This window comes from Ornithorhynchus anatinus, chromosome 5, assembly GCF_004115215.2.
Source record: "Ornithorhynchus anatinus isolate Pmale09 chromosome 5, mOrnAna1.pri.v4, whole genome shotgun sequence".
Classification (NCBI taxonomy): Eukaryota; Metazoa; Chordata; class Mammalia; order Monotremata; family Ornithorhynchidae; genus Ornithorhynchus; species Ornithorhynchus anatinus.
Genome location: NC_041732.1, coordinates 104,075,803 through 104,096,406, shown reverse-complemented (window position 1 = coordinate 104,096,406; position 20,604 = coordinate 104,075,803). Strand labels below are relative to the sequence as shown.

General features: G+C 49.5%; 1 protein-coding gene across 2 annotated transcripts in view; it reads left to right on the top strand.

The window, feature by feature from the left end:
• ANXA4 (annexin A4) overlaps positions 1-20,604 on the top strand; it is a 69,727-nt gene that overhangs the window by 19,310 nt on the left and 29,813 nt on the right. For both annotated transcript variants that reach the window (XM_029066729.2, XM_029066730.2), the window contains exons 2-3: positions 11,624-11,709; positions 17,147-17,234. In XM_029066729.2, coding sequence (XP_028922562.1) covers positions 11,707-11,709; positions 17,147-17,234 — 91 coding nt within the window. In that variant the 5' untranslated portion in view covers positions 11,624-11,706. The remainder of the gene's footprint in view (positions 1-11,623; positions 11,710-17,146; positions 17,235-20,604) is intronic.

Genomic DNA, 20,604 nt, shown 5'->3' with positions numbered 1-20,604 from the left:
TAATTATGGTGTTTGTTAAGGGCTTACTATGTGCCAGGCACTGTTCTAAGCGCTGGGGTAGATAGAAGATAATAATAAATGAGATGAATAATTTGTAATATATAATTTAAGGATATGTACCTCAGCTTCTGTGGGATTGAGGGTGGGGCAAATATCAAACGCTCAAAGGTCCCAAGGGATGGAATGTGGGGGGCCTTTAGCCCTGGACTCCATTTTGTCTGGCATAATAATAATAGTAATGATGACGATGGCATCTGTTAAGCCCTTACTATGTGCCAAGCACGGTTCTAATCGCCGGGGAGGATTCAAGGTGATCAGCTTGTCCCATGTGGGGCTCACGGTTCTAATCCCCATTTTACAGATGGGGTAACTGAGGCACAGAGAAATGAAGTGACTTGCCCAAAGTCACACAGCTGACAAGTGGCTGAGCCAGGATTTGAACCCACGAGCTGCGACTCCCCAGCCCGGGCTCTTTCCACTGAGCCATTTCTGCCTCTCCCAGAAATCTGCCCACTCTGCCCTTCGATAAGCCTTATCATCTCCTCAAGAGGCCTTCCCGAAGGAAGCCCTCCCTTCCCCGGCTTCCTCTCCCTTCTGCGGCATCTGTGCCCTTCCACCTGTGACCTTTGGACGTTTGAAATTCGTCCCATCCCCACATCACTTATGTAGACAGCTTTAAATTATAGATTATAAATGACTTCTCTGTTCACATTCATATACCCCACCCTAGCCCCGAGTCTCCTCCACCAACATGGAAAGGCCCAAGGCGTCCAATTAGTCTCTCCTGCCACCGGTCAATCATATTTATTGAGCAATTATTATGTGCAGAGCACCGTGCTAAGCGCTTGGGAGAGCACAGTGCACCAGAATTAGCAGACATGCTCCCTCCCCGCCACGAGCTTACGGTCCTAGAGGGGACATTAATAATTTTGGTTCCGCCACTTGTCTGCTCTGTGAGCTTGGGCAAGTCACTTTTCATTCATTCATTCAATAGTATTTATTGAGCGCTTACTATGTGCAGAGCACTGGACTAAGCGCTTGGAATGAACAAGTCGGCAACAGATAGAGACGGTCCCTGCCGTCGGACGGGCTCACGGTCTGATCGGGGGAGACGGACGGACGAGAACAAAGTCACTTCACTTCTCGGGGCCTCAGTGGGAAATGGGGATTAAGACCGGGAGCCCCACCTGGGACAGGGACTCGCCCTACCTGATTAACTTGCATCTACCCCAGAGCTTAGAGCGTGGCATGTAGGAAGCGCTTAACCGCTTAAGCGCTCATCGTTATTATTGTTCCGCACCTAGTAAGCGCTCCATAAATACGACTGATTGAATTGATCTCATAGACCCTCTGCCTCATTCCCCTGCCCTTCCTCCATGAAGTCAGAGTGGGTCTGGGATCTGACCAGAAGTCCCCGTGCCCCTGCCTAGGAAATGAACTGCTTCTCTAAGCCAGGGCTGGGGGTCGAAGGCAGGTCCAGAGATGGGGCTTAGTACAGTGCGAAATGCTTGGTCCAGTGCTCTGCACACAGTAACGCTCAATAAATACAACTGAATGAACGGTGGGTGGGGTGGGGTGGGGTGGGGGGACCCGAGCCGGGACAACCCGACCATTGCCAAGCCTGGGATTTCCAACCATTCACTAATTCACTCATTCAATCGTATTTATTGAGCGCTTACTCTGTGGAGAACACTGGACTGAGCTCTTGGGAGGGGACAATATAAGAATAAACAGACACATTCCCTGCCTACAGTGAGTTTTCGGTCTAGGGCAGGGGAGACAGGCATGAATAGAAATAAATAAATGACAGATGTGGTTATCAGAGAAGCTGCATGGCCTAGTGGCTAGAGCCCGGGCCTGGGATTCAGAGGGTCATGGGTTCTAATCCCGGCTCCGCCACCTGTCAGCCGTGCGACCTTGGACAGGTCACTTCACTTCTCTGGGCCTCGGTTCCCTCATCTGGAAAATGAGGATTGAGACCGTGAGCCCCACGGGGGACGGGGACTGGGTCCAACCCAATTTACTCGTGTTCACCCCAGCGCTTAGTACAGTGCCTTGAACATAGTAAGCACTTAACAAATATCAGAATTATTATTATTAAGTGCTGGGGGACCAGGATCGGGGGAAGAACAGCTTGCGGTTGTGTGCTTTGAGTTTTGTGCCCAGCCAGTGACGCGGCCCCCTAAAACATCTGGTTCTGGCTTCCCCACCCCCTAACCAACGTCCACAGGATCATAGCCCGTGGTGGACTGGCTGCGTTGCCGTGGTGATGCCGGAGGGATAAATCGGAGCTTTTGGACTCCTCTAAACCCAAAGTCCTAAATCATTTCCGTGGAACTGGGGAAAGATTTGACACCACACAAGTGAAGAGGAGAAAGGTTGAGTCATATACGCGGTTGGAATATTGCTAGAAGCCGCTATTGGCACAGACGCAATAAAATCCTGGTCCAGTTCTCCCCTGCTAGACTGTCAGCTCCTCAGGGGCAGAGATGGTGTGCGTTAACTGTATTGGACTCTCCCAAGCGCTCACTACGGTGCCCTGCACGTAGTAGGTTATAAGATCCTGGAAGGCAGGGATCATGTATACTAACTCTGTTGCATAAGGCCAAGAGCTCAGTACAGTGCGCTGCACAAAGTAGACCGTCAGCTGCTCGAGGGCGGGGATTGTGTCTACTAACTCTGTTGGACTCTCCCAAGTGCTCAGTCCAGTGCTCTGCACCAAAAGCCGTCCTTTCCGCTCCGTCCCTACTGATCGGGAAGCAGCGTGGCTCAGTGGAAAGAGCCTGGGCTTGGGAGTCTGAGGTCATGGGCTTGAATCCCGGCTCTGCCACTTGTCAGCTGGGTGACTGTGGGCAAGTCACTTCACTTCTGTGGGCCTCAGTTCCCTCATCTGTAAAACGGGGATGAAGACTGTAAGTCCCACATGGGACAACCTGATCACCTTGTATCCCCCAGCGCTTAAAACAGTGCTCTGCACCTAGTAAGCGCTTATCAGATACCAACATTATCATCCAAGCACTCATCCCATCCCGCCTTGACTACAGCATCAGCCTCCTTGCCGACCTCCCTGGCTCCTGTCTCTCCCCTACTCCGCTGCACGCTTCACTCTGCGGCAGGAATCATTTATCAAAAAAAAGTTCAGTCCATGTCTCCCCGCTCCTCAAGAACCTCCAGGGGTTGCCCGTCCACCTCCGCATCAGACGGAAACTCCTCACCATCGACTCTAAAACCGTCATTCACTTGGCCTCCTCTTACCTCACCTCGCTGCTCTCCTACTCCAACCCCGCCCGCACGCATTCGTTCCTCTGATGCCCACCTTCTCATCGAGCCCCGATCTCGTCCATCTCGCCGCCGGCCCCTTTCCCACGCCCTTCCCCCTAGCCTGGGACTCCCTCGCCCTCCATATCCACCAGACCACCTTCAAACCCTTATAAGGTGACACCTCCTCCAAGAGGCCTTCCCCGATGAAGCCCTCTTTCCCCCCGGCTCCCTCTCCCTTCTACGTCATCTACACACTTCTATCTGTAACCTTTGGACATTTGATACTCACCCCACCCGCCTCCCCGCAGCACTTATCTCCATATCTTTAAATTCTGTATCGTAAATCACTCATTTATTCATATTAACATCTGTTCCCCCCGTTCATAAGTTCATTACGGGCAAGGTTCGTGCCCGCTAATTCTGTTGTATTGGACTCTCCCAAGCGCTTAGTACAGTGCACGTAGCAAGCCCTCAGTAAATACGATTGGCCGTTGCACACAGTAAGCGCTGAATAAATTCCCTAGATATATATGGATGCCCTGCTTTTCCGGGCATTGACGGGTTGGATTTTTAGAACATTTTCTATCTTACTTTCACTTAAAAACCATCAGCCCTTCCGTCCCCTGGAGAAGGAAATGGAGAGTCGGAGCTAAATCTCTTTGCTGAACATGATGATGACGGCAAAGATGACGATGGTACTTGTTAATGCTTTCTATGTGCCGAGCACCGTTCTAATAATAATGACGTTTGTATTTGTTCAGTGCTCACTATGTGCTGAGCGCTGTTCTAAGCGCTGGGGTAAATACAAGGTGATCCGGTCGTCCCACGTGAGGCTCCCAGCCTTAATCCCCGTTTTACAGATGAGGTAACTGAGGCACTGAGAAGTCCAATGACTTGCCCAAAGTCACACAGTTGACAGGTGGCGGAGCCGGGATTAGAACTCATGACCTCTGACTCCTAAGCCCGGGCTCTTTCCACTGAGCCACGCGGCCTCCCGTAGATACAAGGTAGCCAGGTTGGACACAGTCCCTGTCCCACGAAGGGCTCACAGTCTTCGTCCCCGTTTCCCAGATGAGGTAACGGAGGCCCAGAGCGAGGAAGTGACTGGCCCCAGGTCTCACAGCAGACAGGTGGCGGAGCCGGGATCAGAACCCATGACCTTCTGACCCCAAGGCCCGGGCTCTTTCCACTAAGCCACGCTTAGCAAGCAGGTGAGCAAGGAGGTTAATCGGCACAGATGGCCGAAGGCTCGTAGCCATAGCCGAGCCGAGGAGGCCATTTTCTCCTTGAGAGCCGGGGGAACTGAGGGGACCAGTGGGGGGAATGAGGGCAGAGATCAATTCATCAAACAGAGGTATTTACTGAGCACTAATTTATCGAAACTCCTCCTCATCAAACAGAAACTCATCACCACTGACCTTAAAGCCGTCCATCCCCCGGCCCCCTCCTACCTCACCTGGCTGCGCTCCTCCTCCATCCCGGCTCGCATGCTCCGCTCCTCTAATGCCAACCTTCTCCCTGGGCCTCCATCTCCTCTATCTCGCCACCGACCCCTCGCCCACGTCCCGCCTCGGGCCCGGAACGCCTTCCCTCCTCAGATCGGACGGCTGATGACCCTTCCCCCCCTTCAGAGCCTTATCGAAGGCCCACCTCCTCCAAGAGGCCTTCCCTGACTGCACCCCCCCTTCCTCTTCTCCCACTCCCTTCGGTCCCTCTCTGAAATTTATTCATTTATAGTACTATCTCCCCGTTCAGACTCTAAGATCACAGTGGACAGGGAATGTGACTGTTATGTTCTTCCACTGTCCTCTCCCAAGTGCTTAGTCCGGTGCTCTGTACACAGCAAGAGCTCAGTAAATGCGACTGATTGATTGTACAGTTACTGGGTGAAGAGCACTGAACGTGGGAAACGGCATGGCCTAGTGGAGGGAGAGCACAGGCCTGGAAGTCAGAGGTTCTGGGTTCTAATGTTGGCTCGGCCCCTCGTCTGCTGGGTGACCTTGGGCAAGTCACTTCACTTCACTTCTCTGGGGCTCAGTTCCCTCATCTGTAAAATGGGGATTAAGACTGTTGTGAGCCTCACGTGGGACAACCTGATTACCCTGTATCTACCCCAGTGCTTAGAACAGTGCTCTGCACATAGTAAGCGCTTAACAAATACCAACATTATTATTATTATTCCCTGGGCCTCGGCGACCTCATCTGGAAAACGGGGATTAAGAGTGTGAGCCCCACGTGGGACTCTATCCAGCCTGATGATCTTGTATCTACCCCACCGCTTAGAACAGTGCTTGACACATAGTAAGCTCTCAATGAATACTTTTATTATTATTGTTACTAAGCTCTTGGGAGAGTACAATAAAGCAATATAACCCGGACAGATTTCAGAGCCCAGATCAGCCAAAAAGTGACCATATTGGCGCTTTCTGGGAAAGCTCATATCTTGTCAGGGAGTTGGGGTGAGTGAGACTGGGAAACCAAATGGGAAATATGTTGCTTTTGTAAGAGGTGCCACCCTTTTGTCTCATCTGCTTTCATTCAGATAATTCCCATAATAATAATAATGATAATAACTAATTGTGGTTCTGGTCAAGCTCTCACTATGCACCAGGCACTATATTAAGCCCTGGGTAAATGCGAGATAAGTTCGTTGGACACTGTCCGTGTCTCACATGGGGCTCATGGTCTAAGTAGGAGGAAGAACAGGAATGGAATCCCCATTTTACAGACGAGGGAACTGAGACCCAGAGAAGTGTCGGGACTTGCCCGAGGTCACCCAGCAGAGCCGGAATTAGAACCCAGGTCCTTCTGACTCCCAGGCCCGGGCTCTTTCTACTAGGCCACGCCACCGGTGGTGAGAAAGAAGAATGAGGAAGAAAAAAAGACTAAAAAGGATTTGTGACATGGGAAGTTTGATAAGAAGTTGGCATTTCAGTGAGAGAAAAATGGGAAACTAGTGGATAATCTGCAGACCATCCAGACAGCAAAGAATTCCTGGGAAAAGGCCTCATCCACAAACCGATTATCTTGTGACCTTGGAGGTCCAAGTTCTCTGCGATAAGAAAAATGGACTCTAGCGTCTGTCTTCCCTGCTACATTGTAAGCTTCGTAAGAGCGGGGGTCATGTCCACTAACTCTATTGTACCTCTCCCACGTGCTCAGCACAGTGCTCTGCACACAGTAGTCTGCTCCTGGAGGGCAGGAATTATGTCTACTAACTCTGTTGTGCTCTCACAAACGCTCAGTCCAGTGCTCTGCACACAGTAGACCGGAAAGTTCTTGAGGGCGGAGATCATGTCCACTGTTCAGTTCATTCATTCGGTCGTATTTATTGAGCACTTACTGTGTGCAGAGCACTCTACTATCGTACTCTCTCAAGCACTTAATAGAGTGCCCGGTACACTGAAGATGTTAATTAAATACTATTGATGGGTTGGCTTCTGCAGTACTTGATCTGCTATTAACCAGATTTAGTGAATTTTTTAATGGTATTTAAGCAATTACTATGCACCGGACACTGTACTAAGCACTGAGGTGGATACAAGCACATTGGGTTGGACACGGTCCCTGTCCCACATGGGGCTTACAAGCAGCGTGGCCCAGTGGAAAGAGCCTGGGCTTGAGAGGTAGAGGTCATGGGTTCTGATCCCGGCTACACCACTTGCCAGCTGGTGACTTTGGGCAAGTCACTTAACTTCTCTGTGTCTCAGTGACCTCATCTGTAAAATGGGGATTAAAACTGAGCCCCACATGGGACAGCCCGACCCCCTTTTGTACCCCCCCCCAGCACTTAGAACAGTGCTTGGCACATAGTAAGCGCTTAACAAATACCCATTATTATTATTCCCTGTTAAACACTTAGTAATCATAATAATGACAATGTTGATATTTGTTAAGCGCTTACTCTGTGTCAAGCACTGTTCTGAGAGCTGGGGGAGATACAGGGTCATCAGGTCCTCCCACATGAGTCTCACAGTCTTAATCCGCATTTTACAGATGAGGTAACTGAGGCACCGAGAAGTGAAGTGACTTGCCCAAAGTCACACAGCTGACAGGTAGCGGAGCTGGGATTAGAACCCGTGACCCCTGACTCCTAAACCCGCGCTCTTTCCAGTGAGCCACGCAGTGCTCTGCGCACAGTAAGCGCTCAATAAATATGATTGAATGAATGAGTGAATTTTACAGATGAGAGAACTGAGATTGAGAAATGAAGCGACTTACCCAAGGTCACACAGCAGACAGGTGGAGGAGCCGGAAGCAGACTGTGTGCAGAGCGCTGTACTAAGCGCTTGGGAGAGTACAATACAGCAATATAACGGACATTCCCTGCCCACAACGAGCTGACAATCTAGAGGGGGAGATGGACATCAGTAGAAATAAAAATAAAGGAGGGATATGGACATAGTGGTGTGGGACCTACCCAAACCCTACTTAAAGCTCACCTCCTCCAAGAGGCCTTCCCAGGCTGAGCTCCCCTTTTCCTTCTGCTCCCTCTGCTCCCCCTCTACCCCGCCTTCACCTCTCCTCAGCTAAGCCCTCTCTTCCCCCCTTTCCCTCTGCTCCTCCCCTTCTCCCTTCCCCTCCCCTCAGCACTGTGCTCGTCCGCCCAACTGTATATTTTTTCATTACGCTATTTATTTTGCTAATGAGATGTACATCACCTTGATTCTATTTATTTGCTATTGTTTTAATGAGATGTTCATCCCCTCGATTCTATTTGTTGCTATTGCTATTGTCTGTCTCCCCCGATTAGACTGTAAGCCGGTCAAGGGGCAGGGACTGTCTCTATCTGTTGCGGATCTGTACGTTCCAAGCGCTTAGTACGGTGCTCTGCACGGAGTAAGTGCTCAATAAATACTATTGAATGAATGAATGGGGCAAGGAGGGGGGATGAATAAAGGGAGCGAGTCAGGGTGACGCAGAAGGGAGTGGATGACAGAGGTGGCAGAAACATTCCCTGTGCACAGTGAGCTTACAGTCATTCAAGTCATATTTATTGAGCGCTTACTGTGTGCAGAGCACTGTACTAATGATAATGTTGGTATTTGTTAAGCGCTTACTATGTGCAGAGCACTGTTCTAAGCGCTGGGGTAGATACAGGGTAATCAGGTTGTCCCACGTGGGGCTCACGGTCTTCATCCCCATTTTACAGATGAGGTAACTGAGGCCCAGAGAAGCGAAGTGACTTGCCCACAGTCACACAGCTGACAAGTGGCAGAGCCGGGATTCGAACCCATGACCACTGACTCCCAAGCCCGTGCTCTTTCCACTGAGCCACGCTGCTTCTCTACTAAGTACCTGGGGGAGTACAATATAGTATTAAACAAAGACATTCCCTGCCCACAGTGAGCTTACAGTATGGAGGATGGGCTTACAGTTTAGAGGACAAACATACAGTCGAGAGGGAAAGACAGACATTAATATCAGTAAATAATTCCAACATGTTGTTTGGGCAAAGAGAAGCAGTGGGTGTCCAAGTGATGCATTTTTTCTTGGCTTTGGTTAACGGCGTTCCTGGCTCCGGGTAGGATGGAATGACTAACTCCTCTTGGAAAAACTTTTTCCAAGCAGTAGCTTTACTTCTGAGACTTATAAATGCAGGAAAGTTTGGGATAGCTGATGGTACAACCTTTAATCAATAAATCATCTCATCTTGAGCACTGTACTGGGCGCTTGGAATGATGATGATGATGATTGTGGTAATAATAACAATAATAAGAATGTTGGTATTTGTTAAGCGCTAATCAAGCACTGTTCTAAGCGCTGGGATAGATACAAGGTAATGAGGTTGTTCCACGTGGGGCTCACAGTCTTCATCCCCATTTTACAGATGAGGTCACTGAGGCCCAGAGAAGTGAGGTGACTTGCCCAAGGTCATACAGAAAACAAGTGGTGGAGCCGGGATTAGAACCCACGACCTCTGACTCCCAAGCCTTTCCACTAAGCCATAGTACCTTGCCCTATTTGGGTGGTATTTGTTAAGCGCTTTTCCCACTCCCTTCTGCATCGCCCTGACTTTCTCCCTTTGTTAATAATAATAACAATGATGATAATAATAATAATGATGGTACTTGTTAAGTGCTTACTATGTGCCAAGCAGTGTTCTAAGCACTGGGGTAGATACAAGTTAATCAGGTTGGATAGAGTCCCTGTCCCATATGGGACTCACACTCTTAATCCCCATTTTACAGATGAGGTAAATGAGGCCCAGAGAAATGAAGTCATTACCCAAGGTCACACCACAGACATGCGGCGGAGCTGGGAATAGAACCCGGGTCCTTTTAATTCCCAGGCTGGGCTCTATCCACTAAGCCACACTGCCTCCCTGCTTTCTTCTTTCCCGTTCCCAGCCCCACAGCACTTATTAATCCTTTCAATTGTATTTATTGAGCACTTACGGTGTGCAGAGCACTGTACTAAGCGCTTGGAATGTACAATTCGGCAACAGATAGAGACGATCCCTGCCCAACAACGGGCTCACAGTCTAAAGGTCCATATCTGTCATTTATTCACTTATATTCATTCAATAGTATTTTTTGAGCGCTTACTATGTGCAGAGCACTGTACTAAGCGCTTGGAATGAACAAGTCGGTAACAGAGACAGTCCCTGCCGTTGGACGGGCCTACGGTGTAATTGGGGGAGACGGACAGACGAGAACGATGGCGATAGATAGAGTCGAGGGGAAGAACGTCTCGTAAAAACGATGGCAACTAAATAGAATCGAGGCGATGTACATTTCATTAACAGAATGAATAGGGTAATGAAAATATAGACAGTTGAGCAGATGAGTACAGTGCTGAGGGGATGGGAAGGGAGAGGGGGAGGAGCAGAGGGAGATGGGGGACACATTATATTAATGTCTTACTCCCCACCCCAGACTGTACGCTCACTGTGGGCAGGGAATGGGTCTGTTTATTGTTGTTTTGTAATCACCCAAGGGCTTAGTACAGTGCTCTGCATGCAGTAAGCGCTTAATAATACCATTGAATGAATTAATAAATGATTACTATGTTCCAGGCACTGTACTAAGCGCTGGGGTGGACACAAGCAAATCAGGTTGGACACAGTCTCCGTCCCATGTGGGGCTCACAGTCTTAATCCCCATACTTTCATAGATGAAGTAACTGAGGCCCAGAAGTGAAGTGACTAGCCTAAGGTCACACAGAAGATGTGACAGATCTGGGATTAGAACCCAGGTCCCTCTGATTCCCTGGCCCAGATTCTATCCACTACGCCAAGCTGGGAGAGTTTTGTAGTGTTGATGGACATAATCCCTGCCTTCAAAGAGAGGCAGTCACTTCACTTCTCTGTGCCTCAGTGACCTCATCTGTAAAATGGGGATTAACTGTGAGCCTCATGTGGGACAACCTGATGACCCTGTATCTCTCCCAGCGCTTAGAACAGTGCTCTGCACATAGTAAGCGCTTAACAAATACCAACAAAAAAAAATTAAAATGGGGATTGAGAGTGTAGGACAACCTGATTGCCTTGTATCTACCCCAGAACACTAGTTGGCACGTAGTAAGTGCTTAACAAATGCCATCATTATTATTATTATTTTTATTATTAATCCAAGAGTGTAGAGTCTGGACATAGGATCTTCCCTCAGGGGGGTCGAAGGACAGAAGCTGTGTAGCCTAATGGAAAGAGCCCAGGCCTGGGATTCAGAGGACGTGGGTTCTAATCCCGGCTCTGTCACCTGTCTGCTTGGTGACTTTGGGCGTCACTTCACTTCTCTGGACCTCACTTATCTCATCAGTCAATCAATTGTATTTATTGAGTGCATGCTGTCTGCAGAGCATTGTACTAAACGCTCTGGACGAGGAAAATATAAAAATAGAACAGAGTTGGTAGACCCGTTCCTTGCCCACAACAAATTTACGGGGGAGATGTGTCAAATGGGGCTTAAGATTGTGAGCCCTGTGTGGGACAGGGACCGTGTCCAACCTGATTATTTAGCAGCATGGTGCAGTGGATAGAGCGTGGGCCTGGGAGTCAGACGGTCACGGGTTCTAATCCTGCCTCCGCCACTTGCCTGCTGTGTGACCTTGGGCAAGTCCCTTCACTTCTCTGTGCCTCGGTTACCTCATCTGTAAAGTGGGGATTGAGACTGTGAGCCCCCCGTGCGTCAGGGACTGGCTCCAACTCAATTTGCTTGTGTCCACCCCAGCGCTTAGTCCGGTGCCTGGCACATAGTAAGCGCTTAACAAATACCATCACTATCATCATTATTATTGTTATCCACCCCAGCGCTCGGCCCAGTGACGGCCACATAGTAAGTGCTTAACAAACACCCTAAAAGTCCCCCCAGACCCGGCCCCCTTTCAATGCTCTAAAAAGGGAATGTTTCTTTGCTCGTAGCGTGGAGTCGCTGCCCTCGTCTCAGAAACTCTCTGATTTCTGCCCGGAGGCTGCAGGGGTGATCTTGGCGGAGCGTCGCGGTCATGGTAAGTGCCCCCCGGGCCTTGGCCCAGCTCCCGTCCCCCCCACGGGCCATCTCGTGTCCTCCCTACTGTCCCATCCCCACCTCCCGGATGCCAGCCCGTACCAGGCAGGGCCTAGGACCAGATAAGGGGATCAATCATTCATCAGCAGAGCAAACAAAGTGTAGTTTGCTCAATAGATTTCCCCGACTGTCCCCGGGGCCTCCTCAGCATCTCCTCAGCTTCATTCATTCAATCGTATTTATTGAGCCTCAGGTGGGCTCGATATCTACCCCAGCGCTTAGAACAGTGCTTTGCACATAGTAAGCGCTTAACAAATACCAACAGTATTATTATTATTATTGTGTTTACTGTGTGTAGAGCACTGTGCTAAGTGCTTGGAAAGAACAAAATAGCAAGAGAGACTATCCCTGCCCACAACGGGCTTCTCCTCAGCTTCTCCTTAGTTCCTTCTCCTCAGTCGTATTTATTGAGCGTTTACTGTGTGCAGAGCACTGTACTAGGCTCTTGGAAAGTACAGTATAGCAATAAAGAGAGACAATCCCTGCCCACAACAGGCTTCTCCTCAGTTCTTTCTCCTGAGCTTATCGTCAGCTCCTTCTCCTCAGCTTCTTTCAGCTTCATTCATTCGGTCCTATTTATTGTTTACTGTGGGCAGACCCCTGTACTAAGCGCTTGGAAAGTACAATATAGCAATAAAGAGAGACAATCCCTGCCCACAATGGGCTTCTCCTCAGCTCCTTCTCCTCAGCTTCTCAGCTCCCTCTCCTCAGCTCCTTCTCCTCAGCTTCTTCTCCTCGGCTCCTTCTCCTCAACCCCTTCTCAGCTCCTTCTCAGCTTCTCCTCAGCTCCTTCTCCTCAACTTCTCAGCTCCTTCTCCTCAGCTTCTCCTCAGCTCCTTCTCCTCAGCTCCTTCTCCTCAGCTTCTCCTCAGCTCCTTCTCCTCAGCTCCTTCTCCTCAACTTCTCAACTCCTTCTCTTCAGCTTCTCCTCAGCTCCTTCTCCTCAGCTTCTCTTCAGTTTGTTCTCCTCAGCTCCTCAGCTCCGTCTTCTCAGCTTCTCCTCGGCTTCTCCTCATTTCCTTCTCCTCATCTTCTCCTCAGCTCCTTCTCCTCAGCTTCTTCTCCTCAGCTCCTTCTCCTCAACTCCTTCTAAGCTCCTTCTCCTCAGCTTCTCCTCAGCTCCTTCTCCTCAGCTTCTCCTCAGCTCCTTCTCCTCAACTTCTCCTCAGCTTCTGTTCAGCTTGTTCTCCTCAGCTCCTCAGCTTCTTCTTCTCAGCTTCTCCTCAGCTTCTCCTCATTTCCTTCTCCTTAGTTTCTCCTCTGCTTCTCCTTGGTTCCTTCTCCTCAATTTCTTCTCAGCTTCTCCTTAGTTTCTTCTCCTCAGCTTCTCCTCAGCTCCTTCTCCTCAACTTCTCCTCAACTTCTCTTCAGCTTGTTCTCCTCAACTCCTCAGCTCCTTCTCCTCAGCTTCTCCTCAGCTCCTTCTCCTCAACTTCTCCTCAACTTCTCTTCAGCTTGTTCTCCTCAACTCCTCAGCTCCTTCTCCTCAGCTTCTCCTCAGCTCCTTCTCCTCAACTTCTCCTCAGCTTCTCCTCAGCTCCTTCTCCTCAACTTCTCCTCAACTTCTCTTCAGCTTGTTCTCCTCAACTCCTCAGCTCCTTCTTAGCTTCTCCTCAGCTCCTTTTCCTCATCTTCTCCTCAGCTTCTCCTCAGCTCCTTCTCCTTAGCTTCTCCTCAGCTTCTCCGTGGTTCCTTCTCCTCATCTTCTCCTCAGCTCCTTCTCCTCATTTCCTCCACTTCTTCTCCTCACCTTTGGGGCCTGCCCACGCAAGGGGGGCTTCGTTCAATTATTTGCCAAAATGGCCCGGCCGGTCGCGGAGTTGTGGGTGCAGGCCACAGCTTTAATAATAATCACTATAATCACGGTATTTGTTAAGCACTTACTATATACCAGGTATCGTACTAACTGCTGAGGTAGATCCAGGCAAATCGGGTTCATTCAGTCATTCAGTGGTATTTATTGAAGCTCTTACTTTGTGCAAAGCACTGTACTAAGCGGTGGGGTGGATTCCAGCAGATTGGTTTCATTCAGCCGTATTTATTGAGTGCTTACTGTGCGCAGAGCATTGTACTAAGGACTTGGGAAAGTACAACACAACCATAAGCAGTGACATTCCCTGCCCACTCGATTAGATGTAAGCCCGTCAATGGACAGGGATTGTCTCTGTTTCCCAATTGTCCATTCCAAGCGCTTAGTACAGTGCTCTGCCCATAGTAAGAGCTCCATAAATGCTATTGAATGAATGAGGGAACTGAGGTTAAGAGGAAGTGAAGTGACTTACCCAAGGTCACACAGCAGACACGTGGCGAACCTGGGATTAGAACCCAAGACCTTCGGACTCCCAGGCCCGGGCTCTACCCAACTGTGGCTCCCACCCTGGGGGGCAGCCTGGAGGACGGGGCTGGGTTGTGTATGTGTATGTGTGTACGTATACCCATGTCCCGCTCTCAGAAGCAGCGTGGCTTAGTGGTTAGAGCCTGGGCCTAATCCCGACTCCGCCACGTGTCTGCTGTGTGACCTTGGACAAGTCACTTTACTTCCCTGGACCTCAGTTCCCTCATCTGCATAATGGGGATTGAGACTGTATGCCCCACATGGGACAGGGACTGTGTCCAACCTGATTTGCTTGTATCCACTCCAGCGCTTAGTACCGGGCCTGGCTCATAGTAAGCGCTTAACAAATACCATAACAATAAGCCTGTTGTGGGCAGGAATTGTCTCTCTTTATTTCTGTACTGTACTTTCCAAGCGCTTAGTTCAGAGCTCTGCACACAGGGAAGAAAGAGAAGGGGGGGCGGGGGAGAGAGAGGAGCAGCGTGGCATAGTGAGAGCAGTGTAGCTCAGTGGAAAGAGCCTGGGCTTGGGAGTCAGAGGTCATGGGTTCAAATCCTGGCTCTGCCACTTGTCAGCTGGGTGACTGTGGGCAAGTCGCTTCACTTCTCTGGGCCTCAGTGACCTCATCTGTAAAATGGGGATTAAGACTGTGAGCCCCACGTGGGACAACCTGATTCCCTTGTGTGTACCCCAGCGCTTAGAACAGTGCTCGGCACATAGTAAGCGCTTAACAAATACCAACATTATTATTATTATCATTATTAAGCCTCATGTGGGACAACCTGATTACCCTGTATCTACCTCAGCGCTTAGAACAGTGCTCTGCACATAGTAAACCCTTAACAAATACCAACATTATTATTATTATTCTTCTCTGTACCTCAATTAGCTCATCTGCAAAATGGGGATTAAACTGTGAGCCCCACGTGGGACAATCCGATGACCGTATCTATGTATCTACCCCAGCGCTTAGAACAGGGCTTGGCACACAGTAAGAACTTAAATATTATTAGTGGAAAGAGCCCGGGCTTGGGACTCAGAGGCCGTGGCTTCTAATCCCGGCTCCGCCGCTTGACAGTTGTGTGATTTGGGCAAGTCATTTCACTTCTCTGTGCCTCAGTTACCTCATCTGTGAGCCCGTTGTTGGGCAGGGAATGTCTCTTGCCGAATTGTACATTCCAAGCGCTTAGTCCAGTACAGTAAGCGCTCAATAAATACGATCGAATGAATGAACGAATGGAAAATGGATATGAAGACTGTGAGCCCCACGTGGGACAACCAGATTACCTTGTATCTGCCCCAGCGTTTAGAGCAGTGCTTGGCACATAGTAAGGGTCTTAACAAATACCATCATTATTAGAAGGGCGAGAGAGGGGGGAGAGAGAGGGAGAGAGGGAAAGAGAGGGGGTGGGAGAGAGAGAGAGTGTGTGTTTGTGTGCTTGTGTGTGTGTGTTTGTTTGTGTATCCCACCCTCATCAGCTCCCGGAAGGATGGGGAGAAACATCTAAATGTTTAAAACGTTCTGAAATCCCAGCTCTCCCCTTAGTCCTTACTCAATCCATCCATTTCCCCTGTGGAGAGTCACCCCGCCCTTCCTCAACCTCAATCCCAGCCCTTTGGCTCCTCCTCTAGAAAAGAAGCGCACTGTGGGCAGGGAATGCGTCTCTTCTGTTGTTCTGTTGGACTCTCCCAAGTGCTAGGCCCAGTGCTCAGCACACAGTAAGCGCTCAATAAGTGCCGCTGTTTGACTGCTTCCCATGGCTGCCTTGTTCCATGAGAATTTATCCCCAGTTTGGAAAATGGAAGGGGGGGAGCAGCAGTTTGCACTCGGATTTGTCCCCTTTCTTCCCCCGACCCTCAGCCCCACAGCATTTATATCCTTATCCACAATCTACTTTACGTTCTGCCTCCCCCTCTAGACTGTCAGCTCGTCGTGGGCAGGGAATGTGTCCGTTCATTGTTCCGTTGTACTCTCCCAAGCGCTTAGTACAGTGCTTCGCACACAGTAAGCGCTCGATAAATACCATGGATTGATTCCCTCCTCCCCCTAACAAATCAGCACTTAGGTCCATGTCTCTAATTTAGTTATTTCTATTAAAGGCCATCTCCCCCTCTAGACTGTCTGCTCGTTGTGGACAGGGAAAGAGGTCATTGTTCCATTGTACTCTCCCAAGTGCTTAGTACAGTGCTCTGCACACAGTAAGTGCTCGATAAATACCATGGATTGATTCCCTCCTCCCTATCGCAAATCAGCATTTAGGTCCATGTCTCTAATTTAGTTATTTCTATTGAAGCTCTTCTTCCCCTCTAGACTGTCAGCTCGTCGTGGGCAGGAAATGTGTCCATTCATTGTTTGATTGTACTCTCCCAGGCACTTAGTACAGTGCTCCGTGCACAGTAAGCATTCGATATATGTCATGGATTGATTCCCTCCTTCCCCTCACAAATCAGCACTTAGGTCCATGTCTCTAATTTAGTTATTTCTATTAAAGTCCATCTCCCCCTCTAGACTCTCAGCTCGTTGTGGGCAGGGAAAGTGATCATTGTTCCATTGTACTCTCCCAAGGGCTTAGTACAGTGCTCTGCACACAGTAAGTGCTCGATAAATACCATGGATTGATTCCCTCCTTCGCATCACAGATCAGCACTTAGGTCCATGTCTCTAATTTATTTATTTCTATTTAAGTCCTTCTCCCCCTCTGGACTGTCAGCTCACTATGGGCAGGGAGCGTGTCTGTTCATTATTCGATTGTACCCTCTCAAGCGCTTAGTACAGTGCTCTGCACACAGTAAGTGCTCAATAAATACGATGGATTAATTCCCTCCTCCCTCTCACAAATCAGCACCTGGGTCCCTGTCTCTATTATATTTATTTCTATTAAAGTCCATCTCCCCTCTAGACTGTCAGCTCGCTATGGGCAGGAAATGTGTCCGTTCATTGTTTGATTGTACTCTCCCAGGTGCTTAGTACAGTGCTCTGCGCCCGGTAAGCGCTCAATAAATACGAATGAATGAATTACGAAACCTCTTTCTCCATGCTCAGGCATCCAAAGGTGGCACAGTCAAGGCTGCTTCGGGTTTCAGTGCCAGCGAAGATGCGCAGAAGCTGAGGAAGGCGATGAAAGGCATCGGTAAGTGCCCTCTTTCATTCAGTGGTATTTATTGAGCGCTTACTATGTGCAGAGCACTGTACTAAGCGCTTGGGAGTGTACACAGTCGGCAACAGATAGAGACGATCCCTGCCCAGTGACGGGCTCACGGTCTAAACGGGGGAGGCAGACGGCAAAGCGAAACAGAGCGAAACAAAAACATCATCATCCGAATAAATAGAATCGAGGAGAAATACACCTTATTAACAAAATAAATAGGTTGATAAATAATATATACAAATGAGCACAGTGCTGAGGGGAGGGGAAGGGGGAAGAGCAGAGGGTGGAGGGGAGGGGGAGCAGAGGGAAAGGAGGGCTCAGTCTGGGAAGGCCTCCAGGAGGAGGTGAGCTCTCAGTAGGGCTCTTCAGCGGCATCGTTCAAGGGGTGGAAGAGGGAGGTGGAGGCGGGGTAAGACGCCCCTAAACCAAACGGCAACACCCGAGTTCATGAGAAGCGGAGAGGCCTAATAAAATAATAATAATGTTGGTATTTGTTAAGCGCTTACTACGTGCAGAGCACCGTTCTAAGCACTGGGGGAGATACAGGGTCATCAGGTCGTCCAACGTGAGGCTCACGGTCTTCATCCCCATTTGACAGATGAGGAGGAGGGTGAGAGGGTGAGGATGAGATGAGGATCTGTCTAGTAGATAGACCCCGGGCCTGGAAGCCAGAGGACCTGGATCCTACTCTCAGTTTTACCACGTTTCTGTTTACTGTGTGCAGAACACTGTACTAAACGCTTGGAGTGTACAATTGGGCAACAGAGAGAGACGATCCCTGCCCAACGACGGGCTCTCGCTCTAAAACGGGGAGACAGACGGCAAAACAAAACAAGTAGTCGGGCGTCAATACCATCAAGATAAATAGAATCATAGATATATATGCACATCATTAATAGAATAGAGTAATTAATATACACAGATATACACAAGTGCTGTGGGGAGGGGGAGCAGAGGGAAAGGGAGGGCTCAATCTGGGAAGGCCTCCTGGAGGAGGTGAACTCAATAGGAAGGAAGGAAGGAAGGAAGGAAGGAAGGAAGGAAGGAAGGAAGGAAGGAAGGAAGGAAGGAAGGAAGGAAGGAAGGAATGCTCTGTGACCCCTCGACTGTCAGCTCGTTGTGGGTGGGGAATGTGTTGCTTATTGTTGGACTCTCCCAAGTGCTTAGTACAGTGCTCTGCATACAGCATGAGCTCAGTAAATACAATTTTTTGGGCAAGTCACATCACTTGTCTGGGCTTCAGTTCCCGCCCCTGCAAAATGGGGATTTAACAGTAATAATAATAATAACGGCGGTATTTGTTAAGCGCTTACTATGTGCAAAGCACTGTTCCAAGCGCTGGGGGGGGATACAGGGTGATCAGATTGTCCCACGTGGGGTTCACAGTTTAAATCCCCATTTCACAGATGAGGTAACTGAGGCCCAGAGAGGTTAAGTGACTTGCCCAAAGTCACGCAGCTGACAAGCGGCTGAGTCGGGATTTGAACCCATGACCTCCGATTCCCAAGCCCGGGCTCTTTCCATTGAGCCACGCGGGATTTGATCCCTGTACTTCCTCCTCCTTAGACTGTGAGCTCCCTTGGGACCTGATTAGTTCGTCTCTGCCATAGCTCTGCTTAGAGAAGCAGCGGGGCTTAGTGGCAAGAGCACCGGCTTGTTAGTCGGAGGACGTGGGTTCTAATCCTGCCTCCTCCACTTGTCCGCTGTGTGACCTCGGGCAAGCCACTTCACTTCTCTGTGCCTCAGTGACCGCATCTGTAAAATGGGAATGAAGGCTGTGAGCCCCACGTGGGACAACCTGAATACCTTGCATCTCCCCCAGCGCTTAGAACGGTGCTCTGCACATAGTAGGCGCTTAACAAATACCAACATTATTATTATTATTGTCTGCTGTACGGCCTTGGCCTCAGTTCCCTCATCTCTTAAATGAGGATTAAGACCACGAGCGCCATGTGGAACAGAGGCTGCGTCCAACCTGACTAGCTTGGAACTATCCCAGCGTCATTAGGTGCCTGGCACAGAGTTAAGCGCTTAACAAATACCATATGAAAATAAAAGGGTGTTTCGGCTTTAACGTGTTCATTCGTAGGACTTGGCAGCGTTTAAAGGACTGACTCTCTTCCTCCTTCCTCTTATCCGGCCTCTGATCACGTCAGTAAAGATGTCCCAATAAAAGAAAACGATAGAGTTCTTGCACTTTGCCTAAAGGCTTTATCTCTTCTCTTCTTTATTGCATTTATCTCATCATCGACTCCCTTCCCAAGTCCTCCCCGGTCTGGAATTTCCTCCCCCTCCATCTACGCCAGACCACCCCTCTCCCCACCTTCTCCCCACGACACTGTGGCGGAGCCGGGATTAGAACCCGTGTCCTTTGGCTCCCAAGCCCGTGCTCTTTCCACTAAGCCACGCTTAATGATGATGACGATGATGACGGTGATAGCCGTAAGAGTGGCATTTGTTAAGCGCGAAGATGTATTAAGGTCACATCTCTTCCAAACAACCAGTCGTTTTTACCGAAAGGTTACTGTGGGCAGAGCACTGTACTAAGCGTTTGGGAGAGTTGGTTTTCACCTTCCCTGCCCACAGCGAGAGACCCTCCCCGATCATAAGCGTTTCTTTCCTGCTGGTTTGCTCTCCCTTCTGCATCATCTATGCACTTGAGTCTGTGACCTTTGGGTATTTGAATTCTGCCTCACTCTCAACTCATTAATTCATTCGTTGTCTTATAATAATGTTGGTATTTGCTGAGCGCTTACGATGTGCAGAGCACTGTGCTAAGCGCTAGGGGAGATACAGGGTCATCAGGTTGTCCCTTGTGAGGCTCACAGTCTTCATCCCCATTTTCCAGATGAGGTCACTGAGGCCCAGAGAAGTGAAGTGACTCGCCCACGGTCACACAAGCTGACAAGTGGCAGAGCAGGGATTCGAACCCATGACCTCTGACTCCCAAGCCTGGGCTCTTTCCACTGAGCCACGCTGCTTCTCTGTCTCTATCATGCTGCCTGTCTTATCTATTGAGCGCTTACTGTGTGCTAAGCCTCCACGGCACTTAATAGTGACGATAATGACAATAATAACGATGGCATTTGTTAAGCACTTACTGTGTGCCAAGCACTATCTTAAGCGCTGGGGCAGATACAAGGTAATGAGGCTGTCCCACGTGGGGCTCACGGTCTTCATCCCCATTTTCCAGATGAGCTCACTGAGGCCCAGAGAAGTGAAGCGTCTTGCCTAACGCAGACAGCGGAGCTGGGATTAGAACCCACGTCCTCTGACTCCCAAGCCCAGGCTCTTTCCACTAATAGCTCAGTGGAAAGAGCCCGGGCTTCAGAGTCAGAGGTCATGGGTTCGA